Source organism: Taudactylus pleione, unplaced genomic scaffold (assembly GCF_031769625.1).
Source record: "Taudactylus pleione unplaced genomic scaffold, aTauple2 ptg001161l, whole genome shotgun sequence".
Classification (NCBI taxonomy): domain Eukaryota; kingdom Metazoa; phylum Chordata; class Amphibia; order Anura; family Myobatrachidae; genus Taudactylus; species Taudactylus pleione.
Window position 1 is genome coordinate 261,841 of NW_028285562.1, and position 27,548 is coordinate 289,388.

Consider the following 27,548-nt stretch of genomic DNA (forward strand, 5'->3'; position numbering starts at 1 on the left):
ACGCTTTGGGTAGCCCGAAAAATTTCTGGCCACTTTCGCCATTCAGCGACTGCGTGCCGAAGACTGGAGCGCCAGCAAACACTCTTGAACCTGCCCCGCCATCACCTGAAGCAAGAGGTTGTGACGCGGTGGAACTCAACCCTCTATATGCTTCAGAGGATGGAGGAGCAGCAAAAGGCCATACAAGCCTATACATCCACCTATGACATAGGCAAAGGAGGGGGTATGCACCTGACTCAAGCGCAGTGGAGAATGATTTCCGTGTTGTGCAAGGTTCTCCAGCCCTTCGAACTTGCCACACGTGAAGTCAGTTCAGACACTGCCAGCTTGAGTCAGGTCATTCCCCTCATCAGGCTTTTGCAGAAGCAGCTGGAGAAAGTGAAGGAGGAGCTAAGACGGAGCGATTCCGCTCGGCATGTGGGACTTGTGGATGAAGCCCTTCATTCGCTTTGCCAGGATTCCAGGGTGGTCAATCTGTTGAAATCAGACCACTACGTTTTGGCCACCGTGCTCGATCCTAGGTTTAAAGCCTATGTGGTGTCTCTCTTTCCGGCCGACACAAGCCTGCAGAGGTGCAAAGACCTGCTGGTGAACACACTGTCAGCTGAAGCGGAACGTGACACGTCAACGGCTCCTTCTTCATTTTCTCCTGCAACTGGGGCTGCCAGGAAAAAACTTAGGTATCCTAAGCAACCCGCTGGCAGTGATGCAGGGCAGGCAGGACCAAGTTTGGACATCTGGTCCGGACTGAAGGACCTGGCAACAATTTCTGACATGTCTACTGTCACTGCATATGATACTGTCACCATTGACAGAATGGTGGAGGATTACATCGGTGACAGCATCCAAGTAGGCATGGCAGACAGTCCATACCTGTACTGGCAGGAAAAAGAGGCAATTTGGAGGCCCCTGTACAAACTGGCTCTATTTTACCTGAGTTGCCCCCCCTCCAGTGTGTACTCCGAAAGAGTGTTTAGTGCAGCCGGGAACCTTGTCAGCGAAAGGCGTAGGAGGTTGCTTCCACAGAATGTGGAGAAGATGATGTTCATCAAAATGAATTATCAGCTCTTCCAGGGAGACCAGCCTCCAGAAGGTACAGAGGGACCTGTGGTGGTGGATTCAAGTGGGGACGAGTTAATACTTTGTGAGGATGAGGATGTACACACTGAAGAGGGTGAGGAATCGGTGGATGAGGAGGATGAGGATGACATCTTGCCTCCATAGAGCCAGTTTGTGCAGGGACACATTAATTGCCAGCTTGTTTTGTGGGGGCCCAAACGAACCAATCATTTCAGCCACAGTTGTGTGGCAGACCCTGGCGCTGAAATGATTGGTTTGTTAAAGTGTGCATGTCCTGTTTATACAACATAAGGGTGGGTGGGAGGGCCCAAGGACAATTCCATCTTGCACCTCTTTTTTTTCTTTGCATTATGTACAGTTTGGGGCCTAGTTTTTCAAACTGCCATCCTGTCTGCCACTGCAGTTTCACGCCTAGATGGGTCACGTGTTTGTGCCGCCCACTCGTGTCGCTTAGCATAGTCATCCAGCTACCTCGGTGCAACGTTTTGGACATAAAAACACTATTGTGAGGTGTGAGGTGTTCAGAATAGACTGGAAATGAGTGGAAATTAAGGTTATTGAGGTTAATAATAGCATAGGAGCAGAAAAACCTACAAATTCTGTGATTTTAGCTGTTTTTATGCTTTTTTTAAAAAAAATACAGATCCAAAACACAAAACCCAGAACCCAAAACACGGAAGGGTGGTTTTGGCAAAACCAATCCAGATCCAAAACACGAAGAAAGATCCAGATCCAAAACCAAAACACAAAACACGAAAAGTGGCCGGTGCACACCCCTAGTATACACTAATAGTGATCACACTGCACCGTATAATGATACTGAGTATACACTGATAGTGATCACACTGCGCTGTACAATGATACTGAGTATACACTGATAGTGATCACACTGCGGTGTACAATGATACTGAGCATACACTGGTAGTGATCACACTGCACTGTACACTGATACTGAGTATACACTGGTAGTGATCACACTGCGCTGTATAATGATACTCATTCAGAGTCGGTCATTGCGGCTGCATGGTCGTAAGGTAAAAGGGGCCGGATATGCAAATGAAGCGCTTGGAAGTTGCGTCCTTAAGATGGGATCGTTAGCTGGACGAGCGAGGGGAGGATGCGGCCGTAAAACTAAAAATACGCCCCCTTCTCGTTCGCATTACACATCATCTTCGGGCATATAAGGATTAATCAAGACCATCGGGAACCATTGGAGCTGCTCGTAGAGCTTAAGGTTGACCATACCCTCTCTTAAGCACTACGATCTAGTCAGTGTAAAAACCTCCCATGTCACATGTGCCATGACACTACTTAGTTAATTATGCACTCCCATAAAACGCCGTTTGCATAGTCAGGCACGCCTGAATTCAGATCTCCACTCCCCCATTCACAAGCACCTTCCCCTGTCACCACCCACAAATGGCTCATTCTGTCACTTAAACTAACGACCTGGCTGTGTTCAAGGAGAGAGCAATTTCTGATCGTAATAGCTAGTTTGCGCACGTGCATTGCGAATTTTACGCATGCGCAGTTAAGCATACGACGGTGGCGTACGACCAAGCGGCCGCAACGACCGACTCTGAATGAGGTCCTGAGTATCTATACACTGATAGTGATCACACTGCACTGTATAATGATACTGAGGACCTCATTCAGAGTCGGTCGAAGCGGCCGCACGGTCGTACGGGAAAAGGGGCCGGATATTCAAATGATTCCCTCGGAAGTTGCGTCCCTAAGTTCGGATCGGTAGCTGGCCGACCAAGGGGAGGAAGCGGTCGGAATAAAAAAAAATATGCCCCCTTCTCGTACGCATTGCACGTCATCTCCAGGCCTATAAGGATTAATCGAGACCATCGGGAACCATCGGAACTGGTCGTAGAGCTTAAGGTTGACCATACCCTCTCTTAAGCTCTACGATCATGTCAGTGTAAAAACCTCCCATGTCACATGTGCCATGATGCTACTTTGTTAATTATGCACTCCCATAAACCGTATGCACTCCCATAAACCGCTGTTCGCATAATTAGGCAAGCCTGCGTTCGGATCTCCACTCACCCGTTTTCAAGCACCTTCCCCTGTTACCACCCACAAACGCCTCATTCTGTCACTCAAACTACCGACCTGGCTATGTTCAAGGAGAGAGAAATTTCTGATCGTAGCGGCTAGTTTGCGCACGCGCATTGCGAACTTTACGCATGCACAGTATAGCGAACATCGGTGGCATACGACCGTGTGGCCGCAACGACCGACTCTGAATGAGGTCCTGAGTATCTATACACTGATAGTGATCACACTGCGCTGTACAATGATACTGAGTATGTATACACTGATAGTGATCACACTGTGCTGTACAATGATACTGAGTATGTATACACTGATAGTGATCACACTGCACTGTATAATGATACTGAGTATCTATACACTAATAGTGATCACACTGCACTGTATAATGATACTGAGTATCTATACACTAATAGTGATCACGCTGCACTGTATAATGATACTGAGTATCTATACACTGATAGTGATCACGCTGCACTGTATAATGATACTGAGTATCTATACACTGATAGTGATCACACTGCACTGAATAATGATACTGAGTATCTATACACTGATAGTGATCACACTGCACTGTATAATGATACTGAGTATCTATACACTAATAGTGATCACACTGCACTGTACTGTATAATGATGCTGAGTATCTATACCCTGATAGTGATCACACGGCGCTGTACAATGATACTGAGTATGTATACAATGCGAGAGCAATGCACTTGAGCGCGGGTCTGAATCAGACCCTCAGTGTATAGATACTCAGTTATCACACTGCACTGTATAATGATACTATCTATACCCAGTATCATTATACAGTGCAGTGATCACACTGCACTGTATAATGATACTGAGTATCTATACACTAATAGTGATTACACTGCACCATAGTTGCCCACCTTTTCATTGTCCTCCCCAGTAGAAGCCTGGGGAGGACAAGCAGATGGGCTGTGACGGGGGTGAGGCCTGTCGGATAACGTCATTAGGCCCCGCCCCTTCACTGCAAATTGCTGTGATTGGCCTAAATTTAAATAGGGGTGGGGCTAAATGATGTGATTCATGGAAAAATGCAGCATTAGGGCCCCGCCCCCTACTCGGGGACCTGTAATCGCCGCGGAAATACTCCCCATTCTACCAACTTCACTAGGAAGTGGGCAGAATGCGAGAGAAATGCCTACCTTTCTGGAGGTGCGGGGGGCTACCCAAAAAATCGAGAGCCTCCTGTGAAAACCAGGAGGGTAGGCATGTATGCACTGCACTCTATAATGATACTGAGTATCTATAAACTGATAGTGATCACACTGCACTGTATAATGATACTGAGCATATAATTATACTGAGTATCTATACACTAATAGTGATCACATTGCACTTTATAATGAAACTGAGTATCTGTTACCTAATAGAGATCACACTGCACTGTATAATGATACTGAATATCTATACACTGATAGTGATCACACTGCACTCTATAATTATTATTATTATTATTATTATTATTATTATTATTACCAGTTATTTATATAGCGCACACATATTCCGCAGCGCTTTACAGAGAAGATCTGGACATTCACGTTAGTCCCTGCCCCAGTGGAGCTTACAATCTATATTCCCTACACACACATACACACTAGGGGTAATTTTTGTGTTGGGAACCAATTAACCTACCAGTATATTTTTGGAGTGTGGGAGGAAACCGGAGTACCCGGAGGAAACCCACGCAAGCACAGTGAGAATATACAAACTCCACACAGGTAGGGCCATGGTGGGAATCGAACCCATGACCTCAGTGCTGTGAGGCAGTAACGCTAACCATTACACCGTCTGTGCTGCCCACTTAATGATACTGAGTGTACACTGATAGTGATCACACTACGCTGTACAATGATACTGAGTATACACTGATAGTGATCACACTGCACCGTAAAATGATACTGAGTATACACTGATAGTGATCACACTGCGCTGTACAATGATACTGAGTATGTATACACTGATAGTGATCACACTGTGCTGTACAATGATACTGAGTATGTATACACTGATAGTGATCACACTGCACTGTATAATGATACTGAGTATCTATACACTAATAGTGATCACACTGCACTGTATAATGATACTGAGTATCTATACACTAATAGTGATCACGCTGCACTGTATAATGATACTGAGTATCTATACACTGATAGTGATCACGCTGCACTGTATAATGATACTGAGTATCTATACACTGATAGTGATCACACTGCACTGAATAATGATACTGAGTATCTATACACTGATAGTGATCACACTGCACTGTATAATGATACTGAGTATCTATACACTAATAGTGATCACACTGCACTGTACTGTATAATGATGCTGAGTATCTATACCCTGATAGTGATCACACGGCGCTGTACAATGATACTGAGTATGTATACAATGCGAGAGCAATGCGCTTGAGCGCGGGTCTGAATCAGACCCTCAGTGTATAGATACTCAGTTATCACACTGCACTGTATAATGATACTATCTATACCCAGTATCATTATACAGTGCAGTGATCACACTGCACTGTATAATGATACTGAGTATCTATACACTAATAGTGATTACACTGCACCATAGTTGCCCACCTTTTCATTGTCCTCCCCAGTAGAAGCCTGGGGAGGACAAGCAGATGGGCTGTGACGGGGGTGAGGCCTGTCGGATAACGTCATTAGGCCCCGCCCCTTCACTGCAAATTGCTGTGATTGGCCTAAATTTAAATAGGGGTGGGGCTAAATGATGTGATTCATGGAAAAATGCAGCATTAGGGCCCCGCCCCCTACTCGGGGACCTGTAATCGCCGCGGAAATACTCCCCATTCTACCAACTTCACTAGGAAGTGGGCAGAATGCGAGAGAAATGCCTACCTTTCTGGAGGTGCGGGGGGCTACCCAAAAAATCGAGAGCCTCCTGTGAAAACCAGGAGGGTAGGCATGTATGCACTGCACTCTATAATGATACTGAGTATCTATAAACTGATAGTGATCACACTGCACTGTATAATGATACTGAGCATATAATTATACTGAGTATCTATACACTAATAGTGATCACATTGCACTTTATAATGAAACTGAGTATCTGTTACCTAATAGAGATCACACTGCACTGTATAATGATACTGAATATCTATACACTGATAGTGATCACACTGCACTCTATAATTATTATTATTATTATTACCAGTTATTTATATAGCACACACATATTCTGCAGCGCTTTACAGAGAAGATCTGGACATTCACGTTAGTCCCTGCCCCAGTGGAGCTTACAATCTATATTCCCTACACACACATACACACTAGGGGTAATTTTTGTGTTGGGAACCAATTAACCTACCAGTATATTTTTGGAGTGTGGGAGGAAACCGGAGTACCCGGAGGAAACCCACGCAAGCACAGTGAGAATATACAAACTCCACACAGGTAGGGCCATGGTGGGAATCGAACCCATGACCTCAGTGCTGTGAGGCAGTAACGCTAACCATTACACCGTCTGTGCTGCCCACTTAATGATACTGAGTGTACACTGATAGTGATCACACTACGCTGTACAATGATACTGAGTATACACTGATAGTGATCACACTGCACCGTAAAATGATACTGAGTATACACTGATAGTGATCACACTGCTCTGTATAATGATATTGAGGGCCTCATTCAGAGGCAGTCGGAGGATGCAAGCGGTCGCTCAGAAACTGGGCGGCCGCTTGCATCCTGACCGCCCGCCTCTGTTGCGGTCGTTAGGCTGTGGGTTAACACGCACAGCTCTAACGACCGCTCCGGTGATGGTCGCGATGGTCAGAGACCATCACGACCATCGGGGCTTACGACGAGACCCTAGGGTAGGGTCTCCCTTGTCGTAAGCCCCGGAGAGCTTCTGGCTCTGTCTGAGCCAGAAGCTCTCCACTGACATCACTAGTGATGTCAGTGGGGCCTCCCCCAAACGGTAGGCGTTCCCATGGGAACGCCTCCATTTGGGCTGACACCCCCCTGGCCCGCCTTCCAAACGGGGCGAGCTGTCAATCAACATCGACAGCTCACCCCCTTTGGATCGAGACCTGCTACAACTGGCGCTGTCGGTCGTAGTGGGTCTCATGCATGCACACGACGGCGCCGGCGCCGTCGTGCGCATGCTCTGTGGAGGGCCATCGACCCGGTCCGAGCGCATCGCCGCTAACGACCGGGTCTGAATTACCCCCTGAGTATCTACACACTGATAGTGATCACACTGCGCTGTATAATGATACTGATTATCTATACACTGATAGTGATCACACTGCACTGTATAATGATACTGAGAATCTATGCACTGATAGTGATCACACTGCACTTTATAATGATACTGAGTATACACTGATAGTGATCACACTGCGCTGTACAATGATACTGAGTATCTATACACTGATAGTGATCACACTGCACTGTATAATGATACTGAGTATCTATACACTGATAGTGATCACACTGCACCGTATAATTATACTGAGTATACACTGATAGTGATCACACTGCACTGTATAATGATACTGAGTATCTATACACTGATAGTGATCACACTGCGCTGTATAATGATACTGAGTATCTATACACTAATAGTGATCACACTGCGCTGTATAATGATACTGAGGGCCTCATTCAGAGGCGGTTGGAGGATGCAAGCGGTCGCTCAGAAACTGGGCGGCAGCTTGCATCCTGACCGGCCGCCTCTGTTTCGGTCATTAGGCTGTGGGTTTATACCCACAGCTCTAACGACCGCTAGGGTGATGGTCGCGATGGCCAGAGACCATCGCGACCATCGGTGCTTACGACGAGACCCTAGGGTAGGGTCTCACTTGTCGTAAGCCCCGGAGAGCTTCTGGCTCTGTCAGAGCCGGAAGCTCTCCACTGACATCAGTGGGGCTTCCCCCAAATGGTAGGCGTTCCCATGGGAACGCCTCCGTTTGGGCTGCCACCCCCCTGGCCCCACTTCCAAACGGGGCGAGCTGTCAATCAACATCGACAGCTCGCCCCCTTTGGAAAGAGACCCACTACGACCGGCGCTGTCGGTCTCACGCATGCGCATGAAGGAGCCGGCTCCCTCGTGCGCATGCGCACTTGACAAACATCGAGGCGGCCGTGCGGTCGTAGACCGTACAGCTGCCTCTGAATGAAGGCCTGAGTATCTATACACTGATAGTATCATTATATAGTGCAGTGTGATCACTATCAGTGTATAGATACTAATGCCCGTATTTGGAGCGAAAAGCTGGAATCGACTAAAAAGTTTCTCCGATGACGAGCGAGTCGAGGGCACCATCGACCCGCTTGCGAGCGCTCAGCGCTCACGAGCGGGTCTGAATCAGGCCCTCAGTATCATTATACTGTGCAGTGTGATCATTATCAGTGTATAGATACTCAGTATCATTATACAGTGCAGTGTGATCACTATCAGTTTATAGATACTCAGTATCATTATACTGTGCAGTGTGATCACTATCAGTGTATAGATACTCAGTATCATTATACAGTGCAGTGTGATCATTATCAGTGTATAGGTACTCAGTATCATTATACAGTGCAGTGTGATCACTATCAGTGTATAGATACTCAATATCATTATACAGTGCAGTGTGATCACTGACTATCTATACACTGAGGGCCTGATTCAGACCCGCTCGCAAGCGCATTGCACTCGCAAGCGGGTCGATGGTGGCCCAGTGCGCACGTGCGAGCCCTGGAGCGAGCGCAAAAAGCACTCGCTTCGGGACTCACTACAAAAGGGGCGGCTGTCGATGTTGATCGACAGCTCGCCCCATTTTGTAGGCGTGGCCGGGGGGTGGCTTCACAAACGGAGGCGTTCCCATGCGAACGCCTGCCATTTGTGGGCGCCCCCACTGACATCACCAGTGATGTCAGTGGGAGAGCTTCCGGCTGTATTTGAGCCAGAAGCTCTCTGGGGCTTGCGGCCATGAGACCCTACCACAAGAGTCTTGTCGCAAGCCCAATGGTCGCGATGGTCTTGACCATCGCGACCATCATCATGGCCGCTCGCTATAGCTGTGGGCGGTGACCCACAGCTATGTGAGCGGCCAGGAGGCCGCTCCTAAAAAAACCAGTGCCCGCCCTGATTCAGAGCTATCTGCAGATTTACTAAGGCCAAAACCGCTACAAAACTACCATCAAAACACATTTTAGAATAGAATAGAACAGGGATTTCATTTAGAAACCGCTGCAAAACCACCACCAAACCTCCAGGGTTTAGAATAGAATAAAAACCGCCACCAAACCGCCGGGGTTTAGAATAGAAAAGAAACCACTGTCAAACCGCCGCTTGGTAAATTTTGCCCTAAGGGGTATATATACTAAAGTGAGAGTTTTTAGAAGTGGAGATGTTGCCCATATCAACCAATCAAATTCTACTTAACATTTATCTAGCACCTTATAGAAGATAATAGCTAGAATTTGATTGGTTGCTATGGGCAACATCTCCACTTCTAAAAACTTTCACTTTAGTAAATATACCCCTAATAATTCTTACACTGCATAATAATACTGATTACTTGTTAACTAACATGATATCTGTGTTAGTTCTTTAAGATAAAAATTATCATGGCATCTATCAGATAGCATGTGATGTATTTATATATTGATACATTTTCCCCCCTCTTTATCCTTTGTCATATCTAGCTTCCAGTAAGGAGTAAACCCCCCTTGGGTAATGTATCAATCACTAACCAGGCGTCATGGAGTATATCAGGTCTGCTCGCTGCCCAGAGGATGACAAAGAACCTGAAGGTACGCCCTTAATACATATGTATATTACATTTATATATATTAGTATTACAAAAGGAATGCTTTCTTTTACAGTGTACAAAAACAGGAGGGTACAGCAAACTGCAGACAAATTTGTGCACACAAATAAATGAGAAGATTATATAAATAGTGAATGGGAGGAATACACAGTAAGCAGAAGGCATTTTACTCCCTGCATGAAAGTGCTGATGCTGCTGAAGCTTTCCATATGCGCACAATACCATTAGCAAGTATAGGGGCCTATTCATCATCACTTCATTTTCACAAAAGCAGATGAAAATGCACATTTTCACCTACAATTGTGAAAATTAAGTTATCGGGCCATTCATCAAGAATGCAAAGCAGGAGATATCACAGATATCTCCTACTTACCTTCCTCTGGCGGAATGGCCCGGTGTCCCCATACACTAGTATCACAGATATCTCCTACTTACCTTCCTCTGGCGGAATGGCCCGCTGTCCCCATACACTAGTATCACAGATATCTCCTACTTACCTTCCCCTGGCGGAATGGCCCACTGTCACCATACACTAGTATCACTGATAGCTCCTACTTACCTTCCTCTGGCGGAATTGCACGCTGCCCCCATACACTAGTATCACAGATAGCTCCTACTTACCTTCCTCTGGCGGAATGGCCCGCTGCCCCCATACACTAGTATCACAGATAGCTCCTACTTACCTTCCTCTGGCAGAAAGGCCCACTGTCCCCATACACTAGTATCACAGATATCTCCTACTTACCTTCCTCTTGCGGAATGGCCCGCTGTCCCCATACACTAGTATCACAGATATCTCCTACTTACCTTCCTCTGGCGGAATGGCCCGCTGTCCCCATACACTAGTATCACAGATATCTCCTACTTACCTTCCTCTGGCGGAATGGCACTCTGTCCTCATACACTAGTATCACAGATAGCTCCTACTTACCTTCCTATGGCGGAATTGCCCGATGCCCCCATACACTAGTATCACAGATAGCTCCTACTTACTTTCTCTGGCGGAATGGCCCGCTGTCCCCATACACTAGTATCACAGATATCTCCTACTTACCTTCCTATGGCGGAATGGACCGCTGTCCCCATACACTAGTAAGACAGATATCACCTACTTACCTTCCTCTTGCGGAATGGCCCGCTGTCCCCATACACTAGTATCACAGATATCTCCTACTTACCTTCCTCTGGCGGAATGGCCCCCTGTCCCCATACACTAGTATCACAGATAGCTCCTACTTACTTTGCTCTGGCAGAATGGCCCGCTGCCCCCATACACTAGTATCACAGATAGGTCCTACTTACCTTCCTCTGGCGGAATGGCCCGCTGTCCCCATACACTAGTATCACAGATATCTCCTACTTACCTTCCTCTGGCAGAATGGCCCGCTGTCCCCATACACTAGTATCACAGATATCTCCTGCTTACCTTCCTCCAGCGGAATGGCCCGCTGCCCCCATACACTAGTATCACAGATAGCTCCTACTTACCTTCCTCTGGCGGAATGGCCCGCTGTCCCCATACACTAGTATCACAGATATCTCCTACTTACCTTCCTCTTGCGGAATGGCCCACTGTCCCCATACACTAGAATTACAGATATCTCCTACTTACCTTCCTCTGGTGGAATGGCTCGCTGTCCCCATACACTGGTATCACAGATATCTCCTACTTACCTTCCTCTCGCAGAATGGCCCGCTGTCCCCATACACTGGTATCACAGATATATCCTACTTACCTTCCTCTTGCGGAATGGCCCGCTGTCCCCATACACTAGTATTACAGATATCTCCTACTTACCTTCCTCTGGCGGAATGGCATGCTGTCCTCATACACTAGTATCACAGATAGCTCCTTCTTACCTTCCTATGGCGGAATTGCCCGCTGCCCCCATACACTAGTATCACAGATAGCTCCTACTTACCTTCCTATGGCGGAATGGCCCGCTGTCCCCATACACTAGTATGACAGATATCTCCTACTTACCTTCCTATGGCGGAATGGCCCGCTGTCCCCATACACTAGTATGACAGATATCTCCTACTTACCTTCCTATGGCGGAATGGCCTGCTGTCCCCATACACTAGTATCACAGATATCTCCTACTTACCTTCCTCTGGCGGAATGGCCCGCTGTCCCCATACACTAGTATCACAGATATCTCCTACTTACCTTCCTCTGGCGGAATTGCCCGCTGCCCCCATACACTAGTATCACAGATAGCTCCTACTTACCTTCCTCTGGCGGAATGGCCCGCTGCCCCCACACACTAGTATCACAGATAGCTCCTACTTACCTTCCTCTGGCGGAATGGCCCGCTGCCCCCACACACTAGTATCACAGATAGCTCCTACTTACCTTCCTATGGCGGAATGGACCGCTGTCCCCATACACTAGTATCACAGATAGCTCCTACTTACCTTCCTCTGGCGGAATTGCCCACTGCGCCCATACACTAGTATCACAGATAGCTCCTACTTACCTTCCTCTGGTGGAATGGCCCGCTGTCCCCATACACTAGTATCACAGATATCTCCTACTTACCTTCCTCTGGCAGAATGGCCCGCTGTCCCCATACACTAGTATCACAGATATCTCCTGCTTTCCTTCCTCCAGCGGAATGGCCCGCTGCCCCCATACACTAGTATCACAGATATCTCCTACTTACCTTCCTCTGGTGGAATGGCCCGCTGTCCCCATACACTAGTATCACAGATATCTCCTACTTACCTTCCTCTGGTGGAATGGCCCGCTGTCCCCATACACTAGTATCACAAATATCTCCTACTTACCTTCCTCTTGCGGAATGGCCCACTGTCCCCATACACTAGTATTACAGATATCTCCTACTTACCTTCCTCTGGCGGAATGGCTCGCTGTCCCCATACACTGGTATCACAGATATCTCCTACTTACCTTCCTCTTGCGAAATCGCTCGCTGTCCCCATACACTAGTATCACAGATATCTCCTACTTACCTTCCTCTTGCGGAATGGCCTGCTGTCCTCATACACTAGTATCACAGATATCTCCTACTTACCTTCCTCTTGCGGAATGGCCAGCTGTCCCCATACACTAGTATCACAGATATCTCCTACTTACCTTCCTCTGGCGAAATGGCCCGCTGTCCCCATACACTAGTATCACAGATATCTCCTCCTTACCTTCCTATGGCGGAATGGCCCGCTGTCCCCATTCACTAGTATCACAGATATCTCCTACTTACCTTCCTATGGCGGAATGGCCCGCTGTCCCCATTCACTAGTATCACAGATATCTCCTACTTACCTTCCTATGGCGGAATGGCCCGCTGTCCCCATACACTAGTATGACAGATATCTCCTACTTACCTTCCTCTTGCGGAATGGCCCGCTGTCCCCATACACTAGTATCACAGATATCTCCTACTTACCTTCCTCTGGCGGAATGGCCCGCTGTCCCCATACACTAGTATCACAGATAGGTCCTACTTACCTTCCTCTGGCGGAATGGCCCGCTGTCCCCATACACTAGTATCACAGATATCTCCTACTTACCTTCCTCTGGCAGAATGGCCCGCTGTCCCCATACACTAGTATCACAGATATCTCCTGCTTACCTTCCTCCAGCGGAATGGCCCGCTGCCCCCATACACTAGTATCACAGATAGCTCCTACTTACCTTCCTCTGGCGGAATGGCCCGCTGTCCCCATACACTAGTATCACAGATATCTCCTACTTACCTTCCTCTTGCGGAATGGCCCACTTTCCCCATACACTAGTATTACAGATATCTCCTACTTACCTTCCTCTGGCGGAATGGCTCGCTGTCCCCATACACTGGTATCACAGATATCTCCTACTTACCTTCCTCTCGCAGAATGGCCCGCTGTCCCCATACACTGGTATCACAGATATATCCTACTTACCTTCCTCTTGCGGAATGGCCCGCTGTCCCCATACACTAGTATCACACTAGTATCACAGATATCTCCTACGTACCTTCTACTGGCGGAATGGCCCGCTGTCCCCATACACTAGTATCACAGATATCTCCTACTTACCTTCCTCTGGCGGAATGGCATGCTGTCCTCATACACTAGTATCACAGATAGCTCCTACTTACCTTCCTATGGCGGAATTGCCCGCTGCCCCCATACACTAGTATCACAGATAGCTCCTACTTACCTTCCTCTGGCAGAATGGCCCGCTGTCCCCATACACTAGTATCACAGATATCTCCTACTTACCTTCCTATGGCGGAATGGCCCGCTGTCCCCATACACTAGTATGACAGATATCTCCTACTTACCTTCCTATGGCGGAATGGCCTGCTGTCCCCATACACTAGTATCACAGATATCTCCTACTTACCTTCCTCTGGCGGAATGGCCCACTGACACATACACTAGTATCACAGATATCTCCTACTTACCTTCCTCTGGCGGAATGGCACGCTGTCCCCATACACTAGTATCACAGATAGCTCCTACTTACCTTCCTCTGGCGGAATTGCCCGCTGCCCCCATACACTAGTATCACAGATAGCTCCTACTTACCTTCCTCTGGCGGAATGGCCCTCTGCCCCCACACACTAGTATCACAGATAGCTCCTACTTACCTTCCTCTGGCGGAATGGCCCGCTGTCCCCATACACAAGTATCACAGATATCTCCTACTTACCTTCCTCTGGCGGAATAGCACGCTGTCCCCATACACTAGTATCACAGATAGCTCCTACTTACCTTCCTCTGGCGGAATTGCCCACTGCCCCCATACACTAGTATCACAGATAGCTCCTACTTACTTTGCTCTGGCAGAATGGCCCGCTGCCCCCATACACTAGTATCACAGATAGCTCCTACTTACCTTCCTCTGGCGGAATGGCCCGCTGTCCCCATACACTAGTATCACAGATATCTCCTACTTACCTTCCTCTGGCAGAATGGCCCGCTGTCCCCATACACTAGTATCACAGATATCTCCTGCTTTCCTTCCTCCAGCGGAATGGCCCGCTGCCCCCATACACTAGTATCACAGATAGCTCCTACTTACCTTCCTCTGGCGGAATGGCCCGCTGTCACCATACACTAGTATCACAGATATCTCCTACTTACCTTCCTCTTGCGGAATGGCCCACTGTCCCCATACACTAGTATTACAGATATCTCCTACTTACCCTCCTCTGGCGGAATGGCTCGCTGTCCCCATACACTGGTATCACAGATATCTCCTACTTACCTTCCTCTTGCGGAATCGCCCGCTGTCCCCATACACTAGTATCACAGATATCTCCTACTTACCTTCCTCTTGCGGAATGGCCTGCTGTCCTCATACACTAGTATCACAGATATCTCCTACTTACCTTCCTCTTGCGGAATGGCCAGCTGTCCCCATACACTAGTATCACAGATATCTCCTACTTACCTTCCTCTGGCGAAATGGCCCGCTGTCCCCATACACTAGTATCACAGATATCTCCTCCTTATCGTCCTCTGGCGGAATGGCCCGCTGTTCCCATACACTAGTATCACAGATATCTCCTACTTACCTTCCTATGGCGGAATGGCCCGCTGTCCCCATACACTAGTATCACAGATATCTCCTACTTACCTTCCTATGGCGGAATGGCCCGCTGTCCCCATACACTAGTATGACAGATATCTCCTACTTACCTTCCTCTTGCGGAATGGCCCGCTGTCCCCATACACTAGTATCACAGATATCTCCTACTTACCTTCCTCTGGCGGAATGGCCCGCTGTCCCCATACACTAGTATCACAGATAGGTCCTACTTACCTTCCTCTGGCGGAATGGCCCGCTGTCCCCATACACTAGTATCACAGATATCTCCTACTTACCTTCCTCTGGCAGAATGGCCCGCTGTCCCCATACACTAGTATCACAGATATCTCCTGCTTACCTTCCTCCAGCGGAATGGCCCGCTGCCCCCATACACTAGTGTCACAGATAGCTCCTACTTACCTTCCTCTGACGGAATGGCCCGCTGTCCCCATACACTAGTATCACAGATATCTCCTACTTACCTTCCTCTTGCGGAATGGCCCACTGTCCCCATACACTAGTATTACAGATATCTCCTACTTACCTTCCTCTGGCGGAATGGCTCGCTGTCCCCATACACTGGTATCACAGATATCTCCTACTTACCTTCCTCTCGCAGAATGGCCCGCTGTCCCCATACACTGGTATCCCAGATATATCCTACTTACCTTCCTCTTGCGGAATGGCCCGCTGTCCCCATACACTAGTATCACAGATATCTCCTACTTACCTTCCTCTGGCGGAATGGCCCGCTGTCCCCATACACTAGTATCACAGATATCTCCTACTTACCTTCCTCTGGCGGAATGGCATGCTGTCCTCATACACTAGTATCACAGATAGCTCCTACTTACCTTCCTATGGCGGAATTGCCCGCTGCCCCCATACACTAGTATCACAGATAGCTCCTACTTACCTTCCTCTGGCAGAATGGCCCGCTGTCCCCATACACTAGTATCACAGATATCTCCTACTTACCTTCCTATGGCGGAATGGCCCGCTGTCCCCATACACTAGTATGACAGATATCCCCTACTTACCTTCCTATGGCGGATTGGCCTGCTGTCCCCATACACTAGTATCACAGATATCTCCTACTTACCTTCCTCTGGCGGAATGTCCCGCTGTCCCCATACACTAGTATCACAGATATCTCCTACTTACCTTCCTCTGGCGGAATGGCCCGCTGTCCCCATACACTAGTATCACAGATATCTCCTACTTACCTTCCTCTGGCGGAATGGCACGCTGTCCCCATACACTAGTATCACAGATAGCTCCTACTTACCTTCCTCTGGCGGAATTGCCCGCTGCCCCCATACACTAGTATCACAGATAGCTCCTACTTACCTTCCTCTGGCGGAATGGCCGCTGCCCCCACACACTAGTATCACAGATAGCTCCTACTTACCTTCCTCTGGCGGAATGGCCCGCTGTCCCCATACACAAGTATCACAGATATCTCCTACTTACCTTCCTCTGGCGGAATAGCACGCTGTCCCCATACACTAGTATCACAGATAGCTCCTACTTACCTTCCTCTGGCGGAATTGCCCACTGCCCCCATACACTAGTATCACAGATAGCTCCTACTTACTTTGCTCTGGCAGAATGGCCCGCTGCCCCCATACACTAGTATCACAGATAGCTCCTACTTACCTTCCTCTGGCGGATTGGCCCGCTGTCCCCATACACTAGTATCACAGATATCTCCTACTTACCTTCCTCTGGCAGAATGGCCCGCTGTCCCCATACACTAGTATCACAGATATCTCCTGCTTTCCTTTCTCCAGCGGAATGGCCCGCTGCCCCCATACACTAGTATCACAGATAGCTCCTACTTACCTTCCTCTGGTGGAATGGCCCGCTGTCCCCATACACTAGTATCACAGATATCTCCTACTTACCTTCCTCTTGCGGAATGGCCAGCTGTCCCCATACACTAGTATCACAGATATCTCCTACTTACCTTCCTCTGGCGAAATGGCCCACTGTCCCCATACACTGGTATCACAGATATCTCCTACTTACCTTCCTCTTGCGGAATCGCCCGCTGTCCCCATACACTAGTATCACAGATATCTCCTACTTACCTTCCTCTTGCGGAATGGCCTGCTGTCCTCATACACTAGTATCACAGATATCTCCTACTTACCTTCCTCTTGCGGAATGGCCAGCTGTCCCCATACACTAGTATCACAGATATCTCCTACTTACCTTCCTCTGGCGAAATGGCCCGCTGTCCCCATACACTAGTATCACAGATATCTCCTCCTTACCTTCCTCTGGCGGAATGGCCCGCTGTTCCCATACACTAGTATCACAGATATCTCCTACTTTCCTTCCTATGGCGGAATGGCCCGCTGTCCCCATACAGTAGTATCACAGATATCTCCTACTTACCTTCTTATGGCGGAATGGCCCGCTGTCCCCATACACTAGTATGACAGATATCTCCTACTTACCTTCCTCTTGCGGAATGGCCCGCTGTCCCCATACACTAGTATCACAGATATCTCCTACTTACCTTCCTCTGGCGGAATGGCCCGCTGTCCCCATACACTAGTATCACAGATATCTCCTACTTACCCTCCTCTGGTGGAATGGCACGCTGTCCCCATACACTAGTATCACAGATAGCTCCTACTTACCTTCCTCTGGCGGAATTGCCCGCTGCCCCCATACACTAGTATCACAGATAGCTCCTACTTACCTTCCTCTGGCGGAATGGCCCGCTGCCCCCATACACTAGTATCACAGATAGCTCCTACTTACCTTCCTCTGGCGGAATGGCCCGCTGTCCCCATACACTAGTATCACAGATATCTCCTACTTACCTTCCTCTGGCGGAATTGCACGCTGTACCCATACACTAGTATCACAGATAGCTCCTACTTACCTTCCTCTGGCGGAATGGCCCGCTGTCCCCATACACTAGTATCACAGATATCTCCTACTTACCTTCCTCTTGCAGAATGGCCCGCTGCCCCCATACACTAGTATCACAGATATCTCCTACTTACCTTCCTATGGCGGAATGGCCCGCTGTCCCCATACACTAGTATGACAGATATCTCCTACTTACCTTCCTCTTGCGGAATGGCCCGCTGTCCCCATACACTAGTATCACAGATATCTCCTACTTACCTTCCTCTGGCGGAATGGCCCGCTGTCCCCATACACTAGTATCACAGATATCTCCTACTTACCCTCCTCTGGCGGAATGGCACGCTGTCCCCATACACTAGTATCACAGATAGCTCCTACTTACCTTCCTCTGGCGGAATTGCCCGCTGCCCCCATACACTAGTATCACAGATAGCTCCTACTTACCTTCCTCTGGCGGAATGGCCCGCTGCCCCCATACACTAGTATCACAGATATCTCCTACTTACCTTCCTCTGGCGGAATGGCCCGCTGTCCCCATACACTAGTATCACAGATATCTCCTACTTACCTTCCTCTGGCGGAATTGCACGCTGTCCCCATACACTAGTGTAACAGATATCTCCTACTTACCTTCTTCTTGCAGAATGGCCCGCTGTCCCCATACACTAGTGTAACAGATATCTCCTACTTACCTTCTTCTTGCAGAATGGCCCGCTGTCCCCATACACTAGTGTAACAGATATCTCCTACTTACCTTCCTCTTGCAGAATGGCCCGCTGTCCCCATACACTAGTATCACAGATATCTCCTACTTACCTTCCTCTTGCAGAATGGCCCGCTGTCCCCGTACACTAGTGTAACAGATATCTCCTACTTACCTTCTTCTTGCAGAATGGCCCGCTGTCCCCATACACTAGTATCACAGATATCTCCTACTTACCTTCCTCTTGCAGAATGGCACGCTGTCCCCATACACTAGTATCACAGATATCTCCTACTTACCTTCCTCTTGCAGAATGGCACGCTGTCCCCATAGTATGAGGACAGTATTCATCAAGCTACGAAAATATTATATTTTTGGAGCTTGACTGCTGGAGCATTTGCCATCTTCTGATGGTGAATGCTCCTTGCCGGCATCGCAACCTGTTTCTTCCATATGGGAAGAAGGTCTGAGTTACGAAGAGGGATCCTTTTGGATCCCTCCATCCCTGTCCGGCTCCTTCCTCCAGATGTCGGAGCTCTTGTGCGCATGCGTTACCTGTAGGTCGGACATGCGCACTGCCGTCACTGCTCTGACAGGAGCAGTGAAAGGATTCACTGCTCTAAAAATGAGCAGTGAAGACGCTTGTTTGGGCACCTGATATCGCATCAGCTGTCACCGCACCGGAGCAATGATGAATTCCTCTGGCAGCCGCGGTGAGTTAGGATGTTAATTACCGGGGTCCTTTCGAAACCCGATAATTAACATGATGAATAGGCTCCTTAATCTCTTATATCTTTTCCAGTGACCTTAATTACAGCGTAGGAAGGGTGTGCATGTCGGAAGCTATTGGTCTGCATAGTCATTCATTCTGGGCAGATGTACTAAGCTCTACAAAGGGATAAATTGCAAAGTGATAAACTACCAGCCATTCAGCTCCTAACTGTCATGTTACAGGCTGTGCTTGAAAAATGACAGGAGCTGACTGGTTGGTCGTTTATCACTTTCCAATTTATCACTTTCTAGAGCTTAGTACATCTGCCCAGAATGAATGGACAACCGCACGCTACCATATTTCTTTTTCTGTATGTTGAGTGTTCTTCTTAGCATCTTCTCATTCCACATAGAAGGACTGTGCCATTCCTTTGTTTTGTATGCTTGGTGTAATTCTCAGATAATGTTATTATGATGACGGCACAGTACTGTACCTCTCCTTATTCTCTGTATACTGCATGTTATTCTCAGTATCTGATTTTATTTTATATGTATGTACAACGGCACAGTGTCTATTCTGATGTTTCCATTAAATGGATTTGTACTACCTTGTGTCATAGAATAACAATAAGGCATGTGTATAAACATATAATCATATAAACATTTATTTATACATTTTCACAAACAAAATGCAAATACTAAAAAAAATGTATATATTAGTTTGCTTTCTGATGCCACCTCACCACATAAGAAATATTGGGTTGAGTCCAGCTTGTATAATACATATCCTCTCCGCAATTATGTTACCGGGTTGGTATGACACTCATTAGTTGAAAAATATAGTCTTATGGGAGTATTAGATGTGTGAGTATATCCTCACACATATTGCCTGGTGGGCCTGATATTAGGGGCTACAGGTCCAGGTACTTGCAGTCAGGTCCAGGACCTCCCACTGAGCCATGACTAGATTGCAGTGCACACTGCTAACTTAGGGCCTGATTCAGACCCACTCGCAAGCGGCTGTCTGCTCGCAAGTGGGTCGATGGTGTGCACTGCGCATGCGCACGACAGAGGGAGCTCCGTCGTGCGCATGCGCCAGACACGACGAGCGAAGGACTTTCCTTCGCTCGTTGTGTCTGATCAAAGGGGGCGTGCTGTCGATGTTGATTGACAGCACGCCCCTTTGGTGGGCGTGCCGGGGGCGTGCCTCCCAGACGGGGGCGTTCCCAAGGGAATGCCTACCGTCAGAAGCCGGCCCACTGACATCACTAGTGATGTCAGTGGGAGTGATTTTGGCTCTGATAGAGCCAAAAATCACTCCGGGCCTTGCGGTTGAGAAACTCAACCGCAGGCTCCGGCTCGCAGTGGCGATGGTCGCGATGGTCAAGACCATCGCGGCCATCAACCTGCACGCTCGTATAGGCTGTGGGTGGTGACCCACAGCTATACGAGCGTCCAGGAGGACGCTCCATAATTATGGAGGACAGCCCTCTGCTCAGAGCGTCCGGCTCTGAATGAGGGCCTTAGTTCATCCGGGAACAGAGCGTCTTGCCCATTCGTTCCTGTGGAAGTCAATCAACTAGCGGTGGGTGACTCATAATTGACCGCCATCTGACATAATCGGGAGAGCAGAGGATCAACGTGTTTCATTCTCAACTGAGAACTTATTCAAGAATGACTGTTTCCACATGTTGAAGACAGAATTGAGTATCACCCCTATTTAAGAAGACTATGGGACATATTCAATTAGACGCGAAAAGTCCCGTACTTATCGCATCCCGGACTTTTTGCCAACATCGCTGGTTTTCCATGCGATAAAGTATCGCGCTTGTCCCCACTTATCCCCGTATTCAATTAGAAATCGAAGAGAATGGGACCCGGCGAATTCGGACCTGGCAAAAAGTCCTGTCAGATTTGGGGAAATTAGTCTGACACCCCCCAAAAGATGCACTGACATTGGGGATCACTATAAATACCCGTGAATAGGCCTGCTGAAGGTATTTTGGGTACTTAAATGCTCTCAGTAGCTGCTAATTAGCGTCTTTGCATAATTGGTGAAGAATAGCATTTGAAAAAAAGACAGAAAAAAACCTATGCGCCTAGACACACTGTCATGAAAACTAAGCCTGCAGCAGTATAAAACATAGGGTAAAAAACTGCAACCCCACACAAATAGTAGAAAAAAGAAGAATACCGCGCTGGCAGATATTGAGTAAAAAAATATATTTAATAACCAATAAGGAAATCTAAAAATTAATATATGAATAACAGACATAAGTTGAATGAATGGGTATAAATACAGTGATCTAGATCAATAGATTTGCATAAACATAGATAAGAAAAATAGGAACAACAATAATAATAAAATCATTTAAAAAAAATGGTAAAATGGATAAATAAATATACTTGTTGATAGAGTCACAAGTGTGTTGTATCCCGGAAAATAACATAATAGTCCAAAGACTAACGTAGTCAGTTGCAACAAATGTGAACAGTTGCCACAGCTTGTAGATCATACTTGTAAAATGGCAACAATGAGTTCACCACACTAAAACGTAGTATCTATTAAAGTATCCTAGTTTGCTGGATAACGTGGAGTTTTTAGAAAAATAGGCATGTGTTGTTGTACCTCAATGTGGTTGTATGTTTCCCCGTCGGGCGCCATAGAGGTGGGTCATCGGAATAGACAGAAGTATTGCCGACCAGCATGAAGATCTCAGGCCACTGGTAGTACTCAGGCCACTGGTAGTACTCCGGCTCAATGACTCTCTGCCTGGATCACATGTAGGTAGGAAGGTCCTGGGGAGGTTGTTTAGCTTGCGTGTATAGAATATGCGCGGCCGTGTCTTAAGAAGAATTCCTCACACCAGAAGTTGTGGTGGCAGGTACTGGATACAAACATATTGCAGGGTAACCGGTAACAGCACAATACAAATGAAAGAATAGCAGTTAGCTGGGGGGGGGTTTTGAAAGAAAATAAATAGTCCCAGCAAATTTGGGGTACATGAAAATGGGTGCTAGCATATTTTGAAGTTGCTAATGTGAACTTTGAAAAACTTAAAAAATCCGCCTGCCGCAAAAAACCTGCAATCTTAAAAACACCTGGGGCATACTTGGGGAAGCCCCTGGAGTCTATTTTGCTAGTTTTTAAGTTTGTCCCCCAACTTTGTACTTTTTTGCCCCCTTTTTCAAAGTTATTTTTTGGGGTGTTCTTAAGTTTTTTGAAAACTTTTTTTTGACACAGTTTACATTTGGGAGGCTGTCCCAGGGGTGCAGGGTGGTTCCCACAAGTTTGTACCCCAAAACCCCAATTCTGCACTTTTTTTTCGACTGCTTTCATAGGCGAATCTTTTTCGTCTAATCCAATGCATTGACTTTCTGCACCGGCAAAAAGTCTTTTGAAATACGGGGATACGTTTTCACCTGTTCAGAACAGTGCTCAGAGCAGCCGTTCTTGTGGGATTATCACATTATGGGGTTATTTAAATTAACAGGCTCCATTCGCTAACATCATCTGAAGATGGCGCTACCCTTCTCTTCCCGATGCATGTAGCATGTGTTTTGACTTCCACACGTGCAGTCACATGGCCAGGAACAAAAATATTATGGTGCTAGCAATCCCTTTTCCTTCGCCGGGACAAGCTCTTTTTGGAACCCTTGTCCCAGCGTAGACCCTTCTAGTTTTCGCATTAGTTAACAAGGGAGAAATAAGACTAAAGGGATGTAACTGCACTGCAAATACACAAAGGATATCAATAACTTCTAAGCTATTGCTGCACTAACGAGAACCAGGGCCGGCAACATAAATCTCAGGGTCCGGTACACTGATGTCTCTGGAAGCCCCACCTTCTAACCACCAGCGACGACCCTGCACCCACACATCCATCCCCTACATGATAATGTTAACTGAAAGAGATGCCAGCCTTTAAATAAAGTAAAAATACACTATGACTTGCCACTCTGTCGCTGATGATGCAGGCTGTATTTCTTCTGTGTCGTCTCTTCCAAGATCTTCTTGATGACAGTGATGTGGATGCCTCAGGAGTAGGAGGGATGGTGTCTGCAGCCAGCCATCCTCAGTCCTCAGCCCCTCATCACCTTCGTCAAACTCAGCCTCCCATCACCTTTCTCAGCCTCAAACCCTCATCACCATCCTCAGCCCAGAAGCCCCTTATCACCATCCTCAGCCTAAAAGCCCATCATCACCATTCTCAGTCTCAGACCCTCATCACCATTCTCAGCCTCAGACCCTCATCACCTTTCTCAGCCTCAGACCCTCATCACCATCCTCAGCCTAAAAGCCCCTCATCACTATCCTCAGCCTCAGACCCTCATCACCATCCTCAGACCTCAGCACCTTCATGAGACCACCATCACATTCCTTAACCCCCAACCCACTTCACCTTCCTCAGCCCTTTTACCTTCCTCAGCCCCCAACCTCATTAATTTTCTTCAGCCCCAAACCCCTTCACCTTCCTCAGTCCCAAACCCCCTTCCTCTGCCCTCAGCCCCTGGATGATGGCCGGCGGCGTGAATTATGACGTCACACCGCCACATTGCTGAAGGTCATGTCCGGCGCACCGGCTGGAGAAATGAGTCTGCCACCCATGGCCCCACTTTGTGCCCATCAGCACATCGGGCCCCTCTGGACCTCGGGGCCTGCTACGGGTATATCCTTAGTCCCCCCTCTTACCAGGTCTGACGGGAACAGTACACATAAGAACAATGGGTGACTGATGCCAGAGCCACAACAGGGATGGTTTGATATGTGAACAGTCATAAAGTCGACATTCATCAGACAGTGGTGAAATGCTGACATGTTAGAATGCCAACATATCGTCCCTGGCTTCACAAAAAAAAAATATAGTAAAATTGTTTCTCTACCTGCTCTACCAACATATACCACAAGGTGGAGCTTCATTATATAGGATCATCAGCACCATGGACATTTTATGAAAATAATAAGTAAATTGAATTGCATTCCTTTCCTGCTCACCCCTATAGCTACAGCATGCATGTTTGGGAACATTAATTTGATTTAAAGCAAAAATTATTTCAAACAAAAATGTAATATATCAAATTATTGTTGCTAGCTTGTACTTTACATGTTCAGTAAAGTATTCAGACACATATCAATTTAGTTAGTGAACGTACCCATTTTCCATATTTGCATTTCATTATTTCAGCTACAGTAATGAATGATCTGCTCTGCATATTGCATACATTGTATCTAGAGAACAATTTTGCAGATTTAAATAAAATAAATATACTAGATCTTTACAATTTAAGGGGTCTATATACTAAGCAGTGTTAGGAGACAGAGTGAAAAGTGATAAGGTGCCAGCCAATCAGCTCCTAACTGCCATCTCACAGGCTGTGTTTGAAAAATGACAGGACCTGATTGGCTGGTACCTTATCACTTTTCACTCTGTCTCCTAACACTGCTTAGTACATAGACTCCTAAATCATTACAAAATACTAATCTATTGTTTTGGTTTCTTCAGTATGATGTGTAATTTATTATTATTATTATTATTATTATTATTATTATTATTATTATTATTATCCTATATGTATGTATATGGCGCCACAAGGGTTCCGCTGCTCCTTACAAAGTACATAAACAAATGAGCAAAATAAGAAAACAGTTACTAACAGTACAAAACAATGCAGGACAGGGACCTGGTTTATAAACATTGTTGCATTAGCGATCATAACACACAAATAAGCAGCAGGACACCAGCAATCAAGTGTTAGGTGCCGTTGTGGGGAGTTAGGAGTAAATGATAGTATGACTAAGGGAAGGAGAAGCACGTGAGGGAAGAGGGCCCTGCTCATGAGAGCTTACATTGTAAATGTGAGGGGCAGACAGACAGGGGTGACATGGATGGGGTAGAAAGTTAGCCAGGAGCATGGGGTAGCAGCACCACAACGAGGCGCTGTGGAGAGGGGCGCTGTGAGCCCCTCAACCCGACGCAAATCCGGGGGGGTGCAATCAGTGTGATCGCTCCCCCCCCCACAGGTTGAGGAGAGGAGACTGCTGCTGCTGCTCAGTGGCAGCAGTCTCCCTGGTCTCCCACTGCAGCCCAGCACACAGCAGCTTACCTGCTAACAGCATTGGTAGAACACGAGCCCCCGTCGGGCCCCTCCAACAAGCCTGAGTAATTAAGACCATCCCCCTCACTCGCCGCCTCTGCTTCCAGGCTGATGCACTCCTGCCGGGGCGCCTCCCCCTGTGCGGACATATACACATGTCCCTACTGCTACAGTGATGTCCGAGTCTTATTTCATCCTCTTCCCTCCGACCTGCCCCTAGTATCAGTACCCTGGGGGCCGCACACTGTGACAGAAGCCAGTGTTTGCAGCCCTGGGAGGGGTTGATGTCTGGCTGTGTGCGTGGCACAGTGTGAGTCACCAGGATACTAGATGAGGCCTTCCCGTGACAGGACAACTCACAGTCATCACTGTACTGTTCCTGCTGGCATCATACCTCACAACTGTCCAGATTTGGGCGGAACAGTCCCTTTTTTAGGGGCTGTCCCGCCATCCCAACCGCGGGCCACAGTAACCCGTGGTGTGGGGAGGAGGTTGGTGGGAGCACACACCATTACTCTGCATAGCAGAGTGCGCGCGACATCTATACTGGGTAGGCAGAGTCTGTGCTAAGCCCTTCAGCGATAGGCTCCACTTTCCGAGTGCGCCAAAGCCTCACAAATTGTCCCTCTTCAGCATTGTAGAATGTTGGGAGGTATGATATATATCACTGCGTAACTTGAATACATAAACATATATATCAGCTTCTTAGCTGTAAAGAAAAACACCTGGAAAGGGGAACAGTTGGGTCCAGAAAAGGGATGTGCCAAAATTGGATAGAGGAGGGTTATTATCATTAAACGCCCCCTTTTCCTAAATGACAAGTCTAGATCTGCCCCTGACAGGAGTGAGAGGAAGTAATCAGTTGGCAGAAGAGGCAGCATGCATTGTGGAGCGAAGAGGGTGTACTGGAGTGTGAAGGGAGATGAGGTCAGAGATGTAACTGGGAGAGGCAGGGCCATTTCTAGGGGCGGGTGAGCCGTGAAATTGTATGGGACGTGCAACACCTGTGATTACATGGCTCACAATCCCACACTAGTGTGCTGCAGCAAACTAGAGTCCCGGGCCCAAGAGAGAGAGGGGGGCCTGTCCGCAAGCCCACTGCCCACTGCCCGCAGGCCCTCCAGCCCTCCATGCAATAAAGGTTTTAGTTGTTTTTTTTTAATACTGGGATCATGGTATTACACCACGCCACCGCCGAAAGAGAGGAACCATGCCATCAAGAAGAAGGAAAGTGAGAGGGCTGGGCTGGCTCTGGAGAGACCAGAAGAGGGGCTAGGCTGGAGAAAGAAGAGGGGCTGGCTGGCTAGAGAAAGAAGGGGGGCTGGCTGGTTGGGGAAACAGAAGGGGGCTGGCTGGCTGGGAAAACAGAAGGGGGCAGGCTGGCCGGGAAAACAGAAGGTGGGCTGGCTGGCTGGGGCCACAGAAGGTGGGCTGGCTGGCTGGGGACACAGAAGGGGGGCTGGCTGGCTGGAGACACAGAAGGGGGGCTGGCTGGGGACACAGGAGGGCTGGCTGGCTGGAGACACAGAAGGGGGGCTTGCTGGGGACACAGAAGGGCTGGCTGGCTGGAAACAGAAGGGGGGGCTAGCTGGGGACACCGAAGGGGAGCTGCCTCACTGGGAACAGAGAAAGAGAGC

At 47.8% G+C, this 27,548-nt stretch overlaps 1 protein-coding gene across 1 annotated transcript in view; it reads left to right on the top strand.

Annotated features, from left to right (window-relative positions):
• LOC148453407 (dynein light chain Tctex-type protein 2B-like) overlaps nt 1–27,548 on the top strand; it is a 48,276-nt gene that overhangs the window by 9,133 nt on the left and 11,595 nt on the right. Inside the window, exon 2 of the mRNA XM_088462157.1 lies at nt 9,846–9,953. Coding sequence (XP_088318283.1) covers nt 9,846–9,953 — 108 coding nt within the window. The remainder of the gene's footprint in view (nt 1–9,845; nt 9,954–27,548) is intronic.